This window comes from Podarcis raffonei, chromosome 6, assembly GCF_027172205.1.
Source record: "Podarcis raffonei isolate rPodRaf1 chromosome 6, rPodRaf1.pri, whole genome shotgun sequence".
NCBI lineage: Eukaryota > Metazoa > Chordata > Lepidosauria > Squamata > Lacertidae > Podarcis > Podarcis raffonei.
The window spans coordinates 71644019-71660716 of NC_070607.1; the positions used below are offsets into that span (position 1 = coordinate 71644019).

General features: G+C 44.6%; 2 protein-coding genes across 2 annotated transcripts in view; both read left to right on the plus strand.

Moving 5' to 3' along the window:
* The first annotated feature begins 931 nt into the window (after positions 1 to 931).
* On the plus strand, positions 932 to 7131 carry DYNLRB1 (dynein light chain roadblock-type 1). The gene is made up of 4 exons (XM_053393956.1): positions 932 to 1055; positions 4201 to 4276; positions 6062 to 6229; positions 6725 to 7131. Exons 1-4 carry the CDS (start codon positions 1053 to 1055, stop codon positions 6766 to 6768), a joined length of 291 nt encoding a protein of 96 aa, XP_053249931.1. The 5' UTR covers positions 932 to 1052; the 3' UTR covers positions 6769 to 7131.
* Positions 7132 to 11800: 4669 nt separating this feature from the next.
* MAP1LC3A (microtubule associated protein 1 light chain 3 alpha) overlaps positions 11801 to 16698 on the plus strand; it is a 38789-nt gene continuing 33891 nt past the window's right edge. The window contains exon 1 of the mRNA XM_053393973.1: positions 11801 to 12178. Coding sequence (XP_053249948.1) covers positions 12139 to 12178 — 40 coding nt within the window. The 5' untranslated portion in view covers positions 11801 to 12138. The remainder of the gene's footprint in view (positions 12179 to 16698) is intronic.

The window sequence follows — 16698 nt, forward strand, 5'->3', positions numbered from 1 at the left end:
CCAGGGTTGGGTAACCTGCACCCCTCCCTAAAGTCCTGTGTCCCTTCAATCCCAGCAGCCCAGTGACAGCTGAAAAGTCACAGATCACTTAAACGATTTGGGGTCTCGTTTTTCCCAAGGACTGCGTTTGTTAAAACTTGGATGGTTTTGAATACCGGAAGCAGCCCACACCCCACCCTTTGACAGTGGCATCAAGACTATCTCCCAGGCGAAATTTGTCAAGCACCCTCTCCACCCCACCTGCTTTTAAGCGTGCTTTGAAAATGTTCCATAATGCTTGTTCTCTTTTAAGCCAATCTTATGTTCAAACACTAAATTACTTCTTTCTTTCTTTCTTTCTTTCTTTCTTTCTTTCTTTCTTTCTCTCTCTCTCTCTCTCTCTCTCTCCTTCCTTCCTTCCTTTCTTTCTTTCTTTCTTTCTTTCTTTCTTTCTTTCTTTCCTTCCTTCCTTCCTTCCTTCCTTCCTTCCTTCCTTCCTTTCTACCTACCTACCTACCTACCTCTACATCCCCCAGAAGGACCCAGGTAGCAAACTCCTTCCCCATCCAATTCCTATTTTAGCCACCGCGAGGAGAGCGAGTGTCCCCAAGCACCATCCCGTGGGCTTCAAACGAGTAGGCATTTGAACCTGGGTCTCAGCTCTGAAATTACGCTCAGTTTTCTCCCCCTTGAGAGAACAGCTTATGCCACCGATGCCTCTGTTTGAGCTGCTGGACCGCCCAGCATTACGCATTTTCCTCCTTCATAGGCGAAGTTGCAAACACCCATTCTGTGTTTGTGCAGAGCCTTCCAAAGCAACGATTCATAGCCGCCACCCCCACTCCCCCCCACCCCCATAGAATATATTTTCCTACAAGAGGGCGGTGTAGGAAATGACACCCGGTCCCTAAACTTAGGAACCCGCCTTCCCTCTCTAACGATTGGCTAAGGACGCGGCTCGCCCTGCGGGGTGAGACTGGGGCGCAGGCGCGCGCGCTCACTGTGACGGGGCTCGGGTGCCAGCTTGTGGGTACCTCCCAGGGAAGGCATTGATCTCCCTCTCTCTCTGCAAGATGGTGAGTGAAGGGCGGTGGGCGGTCTGCTTCTGCCGAATTCTCCCCGTCGCAGAAAAGAGGAGACTTCCTGGGTGGGTTTCGGGTGACCAGTGGAGACTTCCTGGGCAGCTCTTTGGAAAAGTCCGGAGCAGACTCCGCTGCCGCCTTGTGATGTGCCACACCCGGCCAGCTCCTGCGCGCCCCGGGGTCCGGGATCAAAGGATGTGGCTGAGGGGCCCATTGCATTCACCAGCTTTTTTCTTTTGCTGTTCAGCTTCTCTCTGATCGCGTGCATTTCCACGGCCGTCCTCTTGGCACGCGGATTTCGGGGCCTCTTGCATTGTTTACAGCATCATCCCCGTCTCCGTGATGTGACCATCTTTCTGGTCCCTTATAAGAACAGGCGCACTGCTCATGATGCGCAACGCTCTCACCTGCATGCATTCCTGCTTGATACATTTTGCACTCCCGGGAGCTCATTTTTTTCCCTGCAACATCACAATGAGGCAGGGTCCGCTGACAGAGTGGCTTTCTGTTGCATTGTATTTGTTGGCAGAGTGGGGTCTGCGTTTGTGGCTCCTAGTGTACAAACCCACGACTTTTGCCCCTGCACAACATTTGGCCCTTCAGTGTACTTTGTATAGAATTTTGCAAAATGTCTAGATTCGGGACTGCTGCATGTATATATTATTAAAATCACTTTAGCTCTCCTTTGCGTCAAAAGGTCTCTCCAAAGCATGCTGTTGGCACCCAAAACTATTTGTAAGATGATGCATGTGGGTTGCTTCCTAAGTCCTGTGTACAGTACAACTAAACTTAAAAGACCCTATCCATGGCCCACTAGCAACAGCAGGTATGTTCTTCCTGTACTGTCAGAGGCAGCGTGCCTCTGAATGCCAGTTCCTGGGAATCACAAGTGTGGAGAGTGCTGAGTGCTCAGGTTTATTTGCAGGCTTCCTGTTGAGACATCTCATTGACCACTGTGAGAACAGGATGCTGAACTAAATAGGTCATTGGTTTCTGATCCAGTAGAGCTTGTCATATGTTCTTGAATTGATTGATTAATTTATTATATTTCTGTACTGCTTTTCATTCAGATGAATCCCAAAGCGGCTTACAAACGGCAATAATGTGACAGAACATAATAGAGCATCATAAATACAGCATAAATCATATAGAATAAGCACACCAAATACAGAAATACACAGTATTGCATTACTATTGCCTGTTGGCCATGTATATAGAAGGCAATGCATGGGTGTTCCATGGTGCATATAGATTTGCATTCATAGTCCACCTTTTCTCCATCATGGAGTCCAAGACTGTCAACATGTCCTTCCCAAGCAGTCAGCCATCCAGGCAGCCACTGGTCAAACCTTTACAGTTCCAGCATGGTGGTGGCCTCATGTACCATATTTACTCGAGTCTAATGCACCATCAAATCTAATGCACACCTCAATGTTCAGAACTTTGAAACAAAAACAAAAAAAATGCTGGCAAATGTAAATATGCCATCAAATCTAATGCACACCTTAATTTCCACAGCATAATTTGGCCAAAAAAGGTGAGCATTAGATTCGAGTAAATACGGTATTTCAAGTGTGGGCACACCATACATTTTAAGTATGATATTGAACCTTGTGTTCCCCTATCACTTCCACTATAATAGCAAACTCATGAGCTGAATGCTGCTAGCATTGTAGCCAAAACTGACAATGAAGAGGGGAAGCAGCAGCCTCTGCAGGGAACCCTTTCCCCCTTCCCTGCCAGGTTTGCAGAAGTTTGAAAAATATATAACCTAATTTTATGGTTGAGCATAGGGCAAAGGGCCTGTTAGCACATATTCAGATTGCATATAGAACTAAACATTTTTTACTTGATCATGGTCAGGACTTGTCTAGTTTGGATTTTCTGCTGTGGATTTTGATTGCTCCAAGCCACTTTACTTGTTTCCTTAATCACTGGTGCCTCTCCATGTGGTTGTGGTCATGGCCCTCCTGGCTGCAGAGATAAAGTAGTCTCCCTAATAACAGGTCTGGCCTTGTCTAGGCAAAATTATCTGCAGGCAGAAACCTCTGGTGGGTACCTTTGACATAGTTTTGTCAAAATAACAAGTGTATCATGGCACCTGAAAGACCTAACTAATTTATTATAGTATATTATATAGTATAGTATATTATAGTATAAGTCCACATTATCAGATGCATTGCATTATTCTGAGTTGCAGGTGGGTGGGTGGGTGGGTGGGTGGGTGGGTGTGTGTGTGTGTGTATATATATATATATTGGTGTGTGTGTGTGTTTAACATGATTACTATAACTCTAAGTAATTTAGACAAAACAATAAAACACGCATATTTTAAAAAAGCAAAATCAAATGTTAAAATCAAGAAGACAGAAGACTTATTAAAATTTGGGCAAATTCAGCACTTTTATGTGTAATAAAAATCCTTATCTAGGTAGACATGCCTAAACAAAACAAAAAATAACATTTAAATATATATGTGGGGGATGTGTGTTTGTATGACCAGGGCCTGGGAAATCAGAGTTCAGTTCCCCACTTAGTTACGAAGTTCACTGGGTGACCTTGAACCAGTCTGTTTCTGACCCTAACCTACCTCTTAGAATTGTCTACATGCCATTGCTGCTGAACCATGAAACCTTTTAAATGACACATCTTGGCTTGCCATAGCAGCATTTAAATATTTTCACTGTGCTTCCCAGGTTGCATTCTGCAAGATATTTTCCAGCATAAAGATGATTTCCATATAGGAAGTGATGTGTGAAGAGGCCTTTGTTGTAACATGAGAGGGGGAGACTTCTGTGCAAGATGCGCCAGGATTTCACCCCTATCATCGCACTGCCTTGTGTAACGGCTGAGCCTGATAAGCAAAGCCACTGAAACGGATAAGCGGAACCAGTTTCTGGCTTCCCAGGACTTATTACCAGATGATGGGAGGAAAATTGTGGCCTTAAGAAAAGCTTAAGCAGACTTTGATGATATGGTGGTGCTGGAGAGAGCTGTGCTTCTGTGTTTAGAGCATGAGACGTAACTGTCCGAATCCTCTTACCCCTCCAGTCTTTCAAGATGTCTTATTACACAGCATTATTGGGGGGGGGGAATTGCATCTTTCAAGATAGGCTTTCATATTTTCTTTTTCTTCCAGGCTGAGGTAGAAGAAACCCTTAAGCGAATTCAGAGTCAAAAGGGGGTCCAAGGAATCATCATTGTTAATTCAGAAGGTATTGTGCAATTACGGTTGTTGTTGGCGAAAGCCACTCTTTTAGGCCCTGATGCTCTATTGACATACTAAATTTATCCTGATTGTGCAATGAATTTAATAATAAATGTTCTTGTGTGGGAGGGGGTTATTAGTTTGTTTTTGTTTTATTAAGTATATGTGAACCGTCACATGCTGTGATGAATGGGGCCAGAGGGAAAAGTGGGTGGAGCAATGAATGTAGATTTTACCTTTGCACAGTATACTGGTTTCTTTAGCCTTCATCCAGGCAAGGAAGATGCATTATCAGAACTCAGGGATACATTCTCGCCAGGCAGAAATATTCCAGGTGTGGAATGGAGCCAGTGAGGGGTGTGGCTTGGAAAAGGGTTGTACAATCTGGGGAGAATTCCAGGAGCCAGACAGAGTTTTCCATGGGCTACATAACACACTTGGGTTAGACAAACCCACTTGCATGTTAAAGATGTCTGCTGTGATGCTAAGGCTACTATCCTATGCATGTTTATATGGGAGTAAGACCCAGTGAAATCAAAAGGAATGGTATATATCTTTAAGAATGTGCTGTACCTTTGATGAATTTAGCAGTGCTTGTGGCCAATTAATTTTGCGTCTTTCTCTACTAATTGGGATGGTGTAATACTGTTGAATGTCCGCCTGTGTGCCTGTTTCTAAAATGTTACTTGTGATCCACAAGACCCTATTAACAGTGGTGGAGAACTTCACCGTAATTACCTGCCCTTTACTGTAAGATCCCAGAGCAGGTTACAACAATGAAAACACAACATTAAAAACAACTTACAATCTCAAAAAAATTAGGTGGGTCCTGAAAATATACATCTCAGGTGTCAAAAGGCCAGGGCAAATAGGTGTGTAGTCAGATTTCTGAAGCACAGTTCCCCCAACCCTTACTTCCATGAAAAACTCCAGAAGGATACTGTGATCAACAGTACTGAAAGTGGCCAAGAGATGGAGGAGACTGCCCTCTTCTTTCTCCCACCAAACATCAGCAACTAGGGCGACCAAGGCAGTTTCAGTGCCATGACCAGGCCTGAAGCCTGACTGGAATGGTTCCAAGTAATCAGCTTCCTCCAAGCATTCCTGAAGCTGGACCACTGCCACCTTCTCGAGAACTTTGTCCCAAAAGGGGATATCTGCCACTGGGTGATAGTTGTTTAACACTTATTGGCCAAGGGGAGGACTTCTTAAGGAGGTGACACACCACACCACCACCTTCTTCAAGGCAGATGGTACTTGCCCTTTCTCCAGTGAAGCATCCATCGCTTCCTGTATCCACCAAGTCAACTCCCTGTGGCTAGCTCTAAGAAACCAGTATGGGCAAGCATCAAGCGGGCAGGTGGTCAGCTGCACTTCTTCAAGCAGCTTGACCACATCCACAGGCTGCAATAATCTAAACGGATTCAGTTTAGATGGAAGATGCAGTGTTCTAGGCACTTCCATTGGACTTGGGGTAACTGTGGTATCCAATTTTGTTTGAATACGAGTGATTTCCCCCCCTAAAGTGAATTGCAAAGGAGGGTGTCAGAGCAATACTGTCTTGGCCAGATGACAAAAGCCCATTCGCCACTCAGAAAAGCTTTGCCATACGGCTACTTGCGGGTGCAGTGGTGGCAAAGAAGTAAGCTTTCTTTACTGCTGTCACATGGTAGGCACAAGCGGAAGTCCTTGTACAGGCCTTCTGCAGACAGGGCTGGTTAGGCCCTTAAGTTTCTCATATCAAACCGTGTCTTAGCCTAACGTAACCACAGAATCATTTTGCACCCTGCAGGCATTCCCATCAAAAGCACCATGGATAACCCCACCACAGTGCAGTATGCAGGCTTAATGCACAACTTAATAATGAAGGCAAGGGGGACCGTGCGAGATATTGATCCCCAGAATGACCTCACGTTCTTGCGGATTCGCTCCAAGAAAAATGAAATCATGGTTGCACCAGGTAAAACAAACAGGGAAAGTTCTTCTTGGTACATTCGGATGCCAAAGTGGAATTTCATTATCTCTAAATCTAAACTTTTATATGGGATACACTCTTTATCTTGTACACCTGTATAGGAAATACAGAAAAGTGTGGGTTCTAAATAGTGGTGAAAGAGTTTTAGATGGGTTTCCTATCCAGATTCAAATAACATTGAAGAACTTTATCACTGATGGGGGTTTTACATATCCTTCACAATCTTGCAACTTGGTCCTATTTATATTTTACTTCAAAGTCTTCTGAACAGCTCTTGAACTTCTTCTATTTCTTGTGCTTTGTATATAAGATAGTCTAGGTACTACTGGCCAGTTGTGAAAGGCATGGTCTAGAAGTGAGACTTCCACTCTTACAGTGTTCTATCTGTAACTGAGCCTAGAATGCATGTGATTACGGTAAATTAGCACTAACAATAAAATACTTTTTTAAAAAAATAAATCCTCTATTATTTCCTTGCAGATAAGGACTATTTCCTGATTGTCGTTCAGAATCCAACGGAGTGAAATCCTCTCAAAATGACCTTCAGTTCCTTATACTTAAATGTATTTTTATTTAACATCCAAAAAAGCTGTTAGAAATTGTTTGTGCCACATTAATAATGTCTGAGATTCTGTTTTTAACTGTTAAATGTAGATTCAAGGAGTATCTTCATATAACTAATATATAACTAGATGAAGAAGAAAAGCAATGAAATCAGGCTAACTTAAGTGTCAAAGATTTTTTCCAGAAAATGTAATTGTACAGGACTGTTGTCTGAAACCTTTCTAATCATATATTAGTTTTTATTTTGCATCCTTTTTATTTTGACACTTATTTAAATTTGGAAGTTGCTGTTTCTTCTGAAACTGATTAAAAGAATGGAAGAATTCTGGACTGTGATCTTTCATTTTTAAAGATTTCAGTAGCCTTGAGTTTTTAATACAGAAATTGGAAGTCTTGCGTATCTTGAAATCACCCACGCTGTCACAGTATTCCCGAGCATTTTGAGTGACTGAATTTGGAAAATTCTGTACGGTTCTGGTTGCCTCACCTCAGAAAGGATATTGGGAGAGTTGGAGAAGATTCAGAAAAGGGCAACCAAAATGGTAAGTGGATGGAGCGACTCTCAGAAGGGTTGCAGCATTTGGGGCTTTTTAGTTTAGAGACCTCATTGAGGTCTGCATATCAGACCTCAGATATGCAGATGACACAACCTTGATGGCAGAAAGTGAGGAGGAATTAAAGAACCTTTTATTGAGGGTGAAAGAGGAGAGCGCAAAATATGGTCTGAAGCTTAACATCAAAAAAACGAAGATCATGGCCACTGGTCCCATCACCTCCTGGCAAATAGAAGGAGAAGAAATGGAGGCAGTGAGAGATTTTACTTTCTTGGGCTCCATGATCACTGCAGAGGGTGACAGCAACCACAAAATTAAGAGACGCCTGCTTCTTGGGAGGAAAGCAATGACAAACCTAGACAGCATCTTAAAAAGTAGAGACATCACCTTGCCAACAAAGGTCCGTATAGTAAAAGCTATGGTTTTCCCAGTAGTGATGTATGGAAGTGAGAGCTGGACCATAAAGAAGGCTGATCGCCGAAGAATTGATGCTTTTGTTTTTGTTTTTTTAAAAGATATTTATTGAGTTTTTCCACCTTTATACATTAAAAAAACAAAAACAAAAAAGTTAAAAACACATAAAGTTTACAATCCTTATTTTCAATAACATATTTCCCTGACTTCCCCACACCTCCCCTTCTTATATTCCAATTCAAATTGTTAATTCAACAAGTTCTTGTCCCCAATTTTTGACCTTTTTATATTTAATTCATTTTAGAAAAACCAATTTTAACTTATAAACATCAGTATTTAAACATCAGTGCTCATTCTTAAAACTTTTTTCTAAAGTCGACCCAAATTCCCTTCCACGAATTCCCCAATTTTCATACTAATAACAAAACAAAATAGAAAAAACAGATTATAATTATGCACCCTTTGGATTCCCAAACCCCACCCCACCCTTTCCCGGTTTCAATCCCCAACAAATGTCCATCAGTCTTAGTCTACTATCAGCCTGGAGACCTCACGTCCGAGGCTCTTAATTCTCTCTCAATTCCTCTCTGCTGGTTTTTTTGGTAGTCCTTAATATTAAACACCAGATCTCGGAGAAGCTCTGTCCCGATAGGGTCCATATTTCTTCCAGCCAGACCTCCATACTTAAAAGTGGAGCCCGAATCTTGTTTCTTACTCCTTTTAAGTCCAAATGTCCCAAAAGCTCCAACTTTCACCTTAATCAAATTTGTAATCCATAGGTCTTCAGATCTCCACATAAGGAGATCTCTCCATTCTTCAATCTTCAATTCAAAACAGATTTTCATCATCCAGTACTTATTCTCCTTTGTAGCCATCATGTCAGGCCTCTGGCTCTCCTTTGTCATCTGCAACATTACATCTCCTCCTTCCTTTTCCTCAGAAACAACATATATCTCTTTCTCCACACTCTCAAATCTTTCAAGTTTCTCTTCTTGTCCAGCTGCATGGACTTCATGAGTCAAGTCCTTATCAAATTCAATGAATTTGTTTACTGTTAAGTCCAGAGTTGCAACATTTGTAGCCAAAACATCAATTTGGCCTTGTAACTTTCCCAAGAGAAGAAACACTCTGTCCAATTTAGCTTGAATTTTTCCTCCTTCAGCCATTCTTGTAATGTCCCAAAATCCCCTCTAGAGGGATTTTGGTTACTTTATCTTCCTTCCAGTTCCAGTTCAAATCCAAAAATCAAGTTAGTTTGTATCAGTTCTTCCTTGTTTTCAACAAAATATAACCAAATTGTAGCAAATATATCCAGCAGAGACAGCAGAAACAAAGTTCTCTTTTTCCTTCTTGACAGCTAATTTGACAGCTGTCAAACTCTTCTATATCTCCTCAACAGGCTCTCTCGCGGATCACTCCCGGGTCCGGGGGGGTGGCACTTCAGCTCTCAAAATTAGCTCTTATCCTCCAGTGAAATTACTTATACTGCCAAATCGTGAAATTAATGTCTTTTACCCAATAAAGAAGAAGAAATTCTCTCGACCTTAGTTAGCTAGTCCTTGCTTTAGATTATTTATAAGACGGGCAGACGGACTTCCTGTTTGCGCCTTCCCCGATCGTGCCTAATTCAAAAAAAATTTTTCTTTACAAATCCAATTTCCGTATTACTCACGGGTTGTTGCTTTTAGAGTCCAATTGTTCACAAGAAGAAGTCAGCGCTCTCCGACCATGGCATGCAGCTTCACTCCGCAGGAGAAGCAGTCAACTCTCAGCACCGCGCCGCTCACCCCGTCCCCCGTTCCGAAGCCTTTAAAAAGGCTCCTTCGCGGGTCGGGGGGGCGCAAATGGTGCCTGCCGAGTCACCAGGTTCACAGGCTTCAGCGCCTGTGATTTCTGAGGGTCCCCGCGTCACCGCAGCGGCAAGACCCGGATCCTGCGGAGCCGATTCCGTCCAGAGCTCGGAGGGAATCCGCCATTAGCCGATGGCGCTAACCCGGAAGTCCAAGAAGAATTGATGCTTTTGAATTATGGTGCTGGAGGAGACTCTTGAGAGTCCCATGGACTGCAAGAAGATCAAACATATCCATTCTTAAGGAAATCAGCCCTGAGTGCTCACTGGAAGGACAGATCGTGAAGCTGAGGCTCCAATACTTTGGCCACCTCATGAGAAGAGAAGACTCCCTGGAAAAGACCCTGATGTTGGGAAAGATGGAGGGCACAAGGAGAAGGGGACGACAGAAGACGAGATGGTTGGATAGTGTCTTCGAAGCTACAAACATGAGTCTGACCAAACTGCGGGAGGCAGTGGAAGACAGAAGTGCCTGGTGTGCTCTGGCCCATGGGGTCACGAAGAGTTGGACACGACTAAACGACTAAACAACAACAACAAAGTTTAGAGAAAAGGCAAGGAAGACATGATAGAAGTTTGTAAAATTACGCATGACCTGGAGAAAGCAGATAGAAAAGTTTCCTCCCTTTCTCATAATGCTAAATACATAATACTATAACTTAGGAAGCTTAATGTTGGAAGATTCAGGACAGATAAAAGAAATTACTTCTTTACACAGCACATAAACCACGGAACTCACTTCCACAGGAGGCACCGATGGCCACTGGGTGCAATGCATGTAAATTTTACAATTGCACAGTAGGCTGGTTTCTTCATGCACTCGGCTCTTTTCTATATCCCGGCATTATCAGAGTTCAAGGATGCATTTCAACCAGGTAAAACCACTCAAAGAGGGTGTGAAGCAGGTTGTGGCCTAGGGAGACTCCTGAGGTCCAAATAGATTTGGTGCTAGGGACTTAAGGTCCCAACCCCTGCTGCAGTATAACTAGCCCTTATAATTAAAAAAGAGAGAGAGAAGCAGGAGACTAGTTGCGTTTAGAGACGTGAAGAGGCCTATAAGTTTTTGCAATGGGAGCTGGTGCTGCTGGAAATTCCACAAGGAGCCATGCTGGATTTCTTAGCCATGAAGCTCATTGAGTGACCTTGGCCAAGTAGTCATGATCTCTCCGGACTGTCTAACCTACATCACAGAGTTGTAGGGAGGATAAAATGGTGGGATGAGGGTAGAACACCACCTTTGGATAAAGGTAAAGGTACCCCTGACCATTAGGCCCAGTCGTAGACGACTCTGGGGTTGTATGCTCATCTCACTCTATAGGCCGGGGGGGGCTGGCGTTTGTCCACAGACAGCTTCCAGGTCATGTGGCCAGCATGACTAAGCCGCTTCTGGCGAACCAGAGCAGCGCACGGAAACGCTGTTTACCTTCCCGCCAGAGTGGTAACTATTTATCTACTTGCACTTTGACGTGCTTTCAAACTGCTAGGTGGGCAGGAGCTGGGACTGAACAACAGGAGCTCACCCCGTCGTGGGGATTTGAACCGCCAACCTTCCAATCGGCAAGTCCTAGGCTCTGTGGTTTAAACCATAGTGCCACCCTCGTCCCTCACCTTTGGGTACCTGCTCATAAAAATATAAATAAGCATATGAGACCCTGCTCAACCTCAAAGCTCCTTCTGACCCAGAATTCCTGTTCACATAATTAGGTTATTCTCCTTGGACTATTCAGTAGGAAGAGGGCACTCTGTACATATTCAGAGGCATTTTACTGGGTTCATGGCATCACTATGGCTATATCATCAAGAGAAGGGGAAAAGCTTTATGGATTGCTCTGAAGGCAATTTGAGGCTTTCTGCTTTGATTTATTCTTGTGGTTTATCAGAGCCTGTAAGGAAGGATTGGCGGGGAGGGGAAATCCGAGGTTAAGTCTTCGATGAACGGGCCTCTTCCTAGTTTAAAAGAGAGACCCGAGGCTCCCTCCGTAGCGAGGCCTGCGCCACCTAAAAACATGAGCCCGAGGAAGGAGCACTCTGTGCATGCTCCTCGCCCTTCCCCGAGCCTGCATTGTTCCCTTCCCCGCGAAGCCCAGCCTCCACGCCAGGGCGTCTGGAGCGGAAAGAGCGCCGAGGACTGCCGGCTCCGGCCGCGGTGCGTCCCTGGCAAGGAGGCCGCACTGCAGAAGGGGCGGGGCCGCGCACCTCCCCTTTAAGGAGGCTGCTGGTGAAGTCACCGCTGCTTTGCCCGCTCCGGGAAGCGCCGAGGATCGCCCAGCCGGCGGCAGCGACGACGAAGCAGCAGCAGCAGCAGCGACAGTCGGCTGGCTCTTGCCGCCCGCGAGGCACCTGCTGCCCTTCGAGGACTTAAATAGGCGGCCTCCTCCGGCAGCCACAGGCGGCTGTGGGGAGCTCGGCCGCGTCCCTCTCCAGCCGCGGGGTCTTTGGAGCCCGGGGAAGATCCCGCTGTCCCTGCTGAGTCGCGGCGCTCTTGGCTCACACCCCTTCCATCCCCGGCCGAGATGCCTTCGGACCGGCCTTTCAAGCAGCGGCGGAGCTTCTGTAAGTTCCTACGTCGGTAAAACGCTCGGCTCCCAGGCCCAGCAGGTTGGGGGGGGGTTTCGGTGGGGAGAGAGGGAGTTTATTGACGCCGTCCCACCTACCCTGGCGTTTTGGGGAGCACAAGCGGGGAGGGGGGCGCGGAGGTTTGGAGGGCGCAAATGTTGGGGGGCCCCCTGGCCGCCAACGGAGCCCTTTTTGCTGATCTGCATTAACGCTGCCGCGGAATTAAGCGGAGGAGCTTAATGTCCTTGTTTTCTTCGCTCTTGTTTTTTCCACCCAGGGTGCTTCCATTTTCTCCGCCTCCAGGGTTCCTTATGCTGTTGGAGAGGGCGCAGTGGGCTAAGAGCTGGAGGGAGCCATACTCACACCCCCTTGGAGTGCCTCCTCCCCAAGATTATTTAGATTTTGGCTCCCTCCAGCTCACCTGCGTCTCTCAATCTAGGGCAAGACTTTTAACTCGTACCTGTTTGGGGTGTGCGAATGAGAAGTGCCTAAAAACCCAAGGGCAGGTGATCACCTCCTCTCCAAAATGTGCCCTTCGGTCATCCAAACCTAAGGCATTTTCATAAAGATTCCCCCCTCCCACGTTAAGGAAACTTTGGTGGGGTGTGCTGGGTGACTCAACACCCTTTACTGGGACAGACTGCTTTGCCTCTGGCATCTTCCCACTTTCCCCACCCGTTTTGTGGTGCTCTTTTTCATGGTTTGGGGTGGGTGAGTGAAAGAACTGAGCAGTCCTCCTAATGGCAGGGGCAGCTCCTCCTGCCCCCTCTAAAACCTGCCTCCCCCCCCAACCTTCTAAAAGCAACTTGAAACTCGGTGCCCAAATTGCTGCAGGTTCCGCCCCTTGGGGAAAAAAATCCCTCCTTGTCTTGGTGTATGTTCAACCCAGACCTGGAGATAAATGCGCTTTGGGCGACTCTGGTAGCTGTAGGCAGCCAGGTGACTCTCTTTGTTTTGCTTGATCGTTCAAGTTTCCTGCTGCTGAGCCAGGCAGGGCAAGGAGGCAGGAAGGAAGCCCGAGGTAATTAGCAGCTGCAGCAGCCCAGCCGAACCCTAGCGGTGATGTAATGCCTACAAATAAGAAAAGGGGGGGGGGGAACATTGATGTGGTCCAGCCTCTGCAATGATGGGGGCTTGGAACGCGGAGCTGGAAAGCCAAGTCCCTGTGCCAGAGAAACCCCCAGCCCTCGAAAGAGCCAAATGTGCGGTTGAAAGAGGAGCTCCGCTGGAAGAGAGCCATTTCACTCCCACTCGGGTGGAAATATTTGCTGCCTCCAATGGGATCCAAGGCATTCAGCAGGTCCCGCCCCCGAGATTCGAAGCGCTTGTTATGCCCACAGTATTCCCACTTGTCATTCTTCTGTTTTGATTAATGGAGCAGAGAGTGTGGCTTTGGGTAATCTGCTGTGTCGGTAGATTTCTAGGGTCTCCAGATTGTTATCCCCTTTTGCTGAAAATATCTAAGAATACACACACAAACATAAAAAACCCACTGTAGAAGCTGAAAGGAGGGACAAAAGTCTATGACTCCCCCCCCCCCCATGGTTAGAAATTGGCAGCTGCCTTTGGTGAGCGATGGTTTGGAATAGGCACAATGTATATTTCGTTGGTCTTCCATTTGAAACCAGCACCCTGTTCTGATCAAGGGCAGCTAAAGGGCTCCTGAGAAATATCAAGCTCTCCTGTTTTTCACACATCTGCTGTCCTAAAAGTACTGTACTTCCAGAAAATGTAAAATACATTCCAGAATCTGTGTTCAAATAACTACCTTCTCACTTGTTAAATTGTCTTCAGACTGATAGTCATTAATCCTTAATTAAGGATTATATTTAGATCTGTATGTTGTTGATGTTTATACTTCTCCAACAGTTGGACTTTGTTGTTAGTTGTTGTATTCTGCCACTGTCTTTCATAGAGGATAAATAAGTACAGCGCTGGACACTTATTCCTCTCTTGGGCATAATAGTTCATTAAAAAAATAAGGAAAGTTTCTAGTCCTTATCAATTGTGTAAAATAAAGCAATTCAGAAACATGGAAGGATGAGCAGGATCTGTAGTCATCAGGGGATGAGTGTGATGCACAGGATCTCATTTCTCCTCAAAATTCCCATCCCTAATCTCTGTGATTCATCTATTTTCATTCTGTTTCTCTGCCTCTTCCAGTACATTCCAATTTGGCCACTGGGTGGTAGGAAAACAAAATATTTTATGTAAAACAAGAACACATGCATAACTTACAAAACTAGTACAGAGCACTGAAGTGAGTCCACAGGGAAGTTCTCTAGCACATCCCTATTGTGATGAATTGCAGTTGTGCAAGAGCACTGCTCTTCATCTATGGCAGCCTGGGCATTAAAATGACAGCTTGCTGAATGAAGATCAGTTGAATGCTTTTGGAGTTTTTCACCATAAGCAGGTCCTGCTGCTTCAGAATGATCCTTTTTAAGAATGTTTACCAGACAGGTTTGTGTTTCCTCCAAGAAAATGTCAGTGACTCATCAATAGTTTTCTCCTATCATAAATATTGACCCTGTTCATTTTCCATTATTCATTTTTGACTCAAAGCAGCTGTCAAGGCCCTTGTGTCCCCTTAATGGCTATGTCTGCAAGTGAATAGATGCTTATCAGATTATCAAGTATTTTCTAGTCATCCACCCCCTCCCTATTTTGGCATTCAGTTAGACTTATATGTATCTAGGATTGCTGTGTTAAGTTTGCTGAAATACTATTGCATTATTTTCTTTTTTTTTAAAGGATTACACCTTAGTTAAAAACACTTTTGTCATATAAACAAGATCTCTTATTTCAGATGCCAACTTGGAGAGTGTTGTTAGCTAGAAAGAATGACTGTTTTCAAATGTAGATTTATTCTTTTTAGAAGAGGCATTGTTATGTATCCATTCAACTCCTAAAATAGTGTGTTCCCTTTTGTTATATATATATATAGAGAGAGAGAGAGAGAGAGAGAGAGAGAGAGAGAGAGAGAGAGAGAGAGAGCTGGGAAAGACTATTGATGGCAACAGTGGTTAATCATTATTCTCTTGGTGATCCAGAATGCCTTTTTAGTGCACACCCACAAAATAACATGGGAAGAGTCCAGCTGGATCAGAGCAAAGTTATATCTAGTCCAGAATCTTATTTTCTGCAGTGGCTAGCTTGAAGAAAACAGTCTTCCCCTTTGTCTCAAGCATCCAGAGAGAGATACAACCTTTTTGGTACATGGAGGTTTCAATTAGCTGTCATAATTAGCACCCACTGAGGATCCTCCATGAATTTATTGTATCTAATCCTTAATAGACATTCAAAACGGCAGGGAATTCCATAAGTTAAATTTGCATTGTGTGAAGTACTCCTTTTTATCTGTCCTGAATCTCTACCACTTTTCAGTGTTGTTGGGTGAATTCTAATGATGTTAAGGGGGATATCTGTAATAACAATAATTGTAATAAGAATAACAATAATTGTACAACACCCAATGCACTAGGTTGTCTTGGCCACTCTGTGCACAATCTTATAAACTACTGCTCTGACCTTTGGTCCATCTCTGGACCCAGCATGAAGTGCTGGTTTTATATTTCAAGCCCGTTAATGGCTTGCAACCAGGATATCTGAAATATCACACACATATATACCTGAACTTTGATCCTATTTGTAAGCCCTGCCCTGAGTCACTGTGCCCAGTGCAGTGAGGAAAGTGACTACAAGCAAGATGGCCTGCTCATTGGTGGCACCCCAATGCCCTTCTCAGAGAGACTCGCCTGGTGCCTTCTTTAAGGTTGTGCAGGCACTAGGTGAAGACCTCTTATTTTCAGAAGAACATAAGAAGAGCCCGCTGGATTAGGCCATTAGTCCATCTAGTCCAGCATCTTCTTCTCACAGTGGCCAACCAGAGGAATGTGGGTTGCCCAAACATAGAACCAGGGTGCAACATCTCTCTACCCACTTGTGATTCCCCAAAACTAGGCCATGTTTCCCAGACTTTTCAGGGGATGGATGGTGTCCTCTGGTTTTATTCCTATCTGTGCTGGTAATGTTTAGACTGTGTGTTTAATGACCCTTGTACCATACTTGTCTTTAACTTTCATTTATGTTTGAGCCACCTAGAGAACAATATTATTGGTTAATCCTATTTAAAAACAGTTGATGATGATGATCAATAATAAAGCTCTATTGTGCACCTCACTTTTTATTTTCCCACCTCAGTACTTCGCTATGTTAACCATTTTCCTAAATTTAGAAAAACTTCCCTGTCTGATTCCCTTGGGGGTAGTTCTTATCAGAAAGAACCAGGCAATTGACCTTGTACAAGCCTACTTTACCATTTTTTTCAGCTCCACGTCCATTATGTGTGTGAGTTCTCTGTCACCCCTATTTTATTGATGAAGAATTTGAGGGTGAGAGGAATGACTTGACTAAGGGCATCCAGGGAGCTGATGACTGGGGTTGGATAGGTTTCCTAATCACCTCATGCAATGTAACCAGAAACTGAGTAAAGAAAAAGCACCCAGGAATGCAAG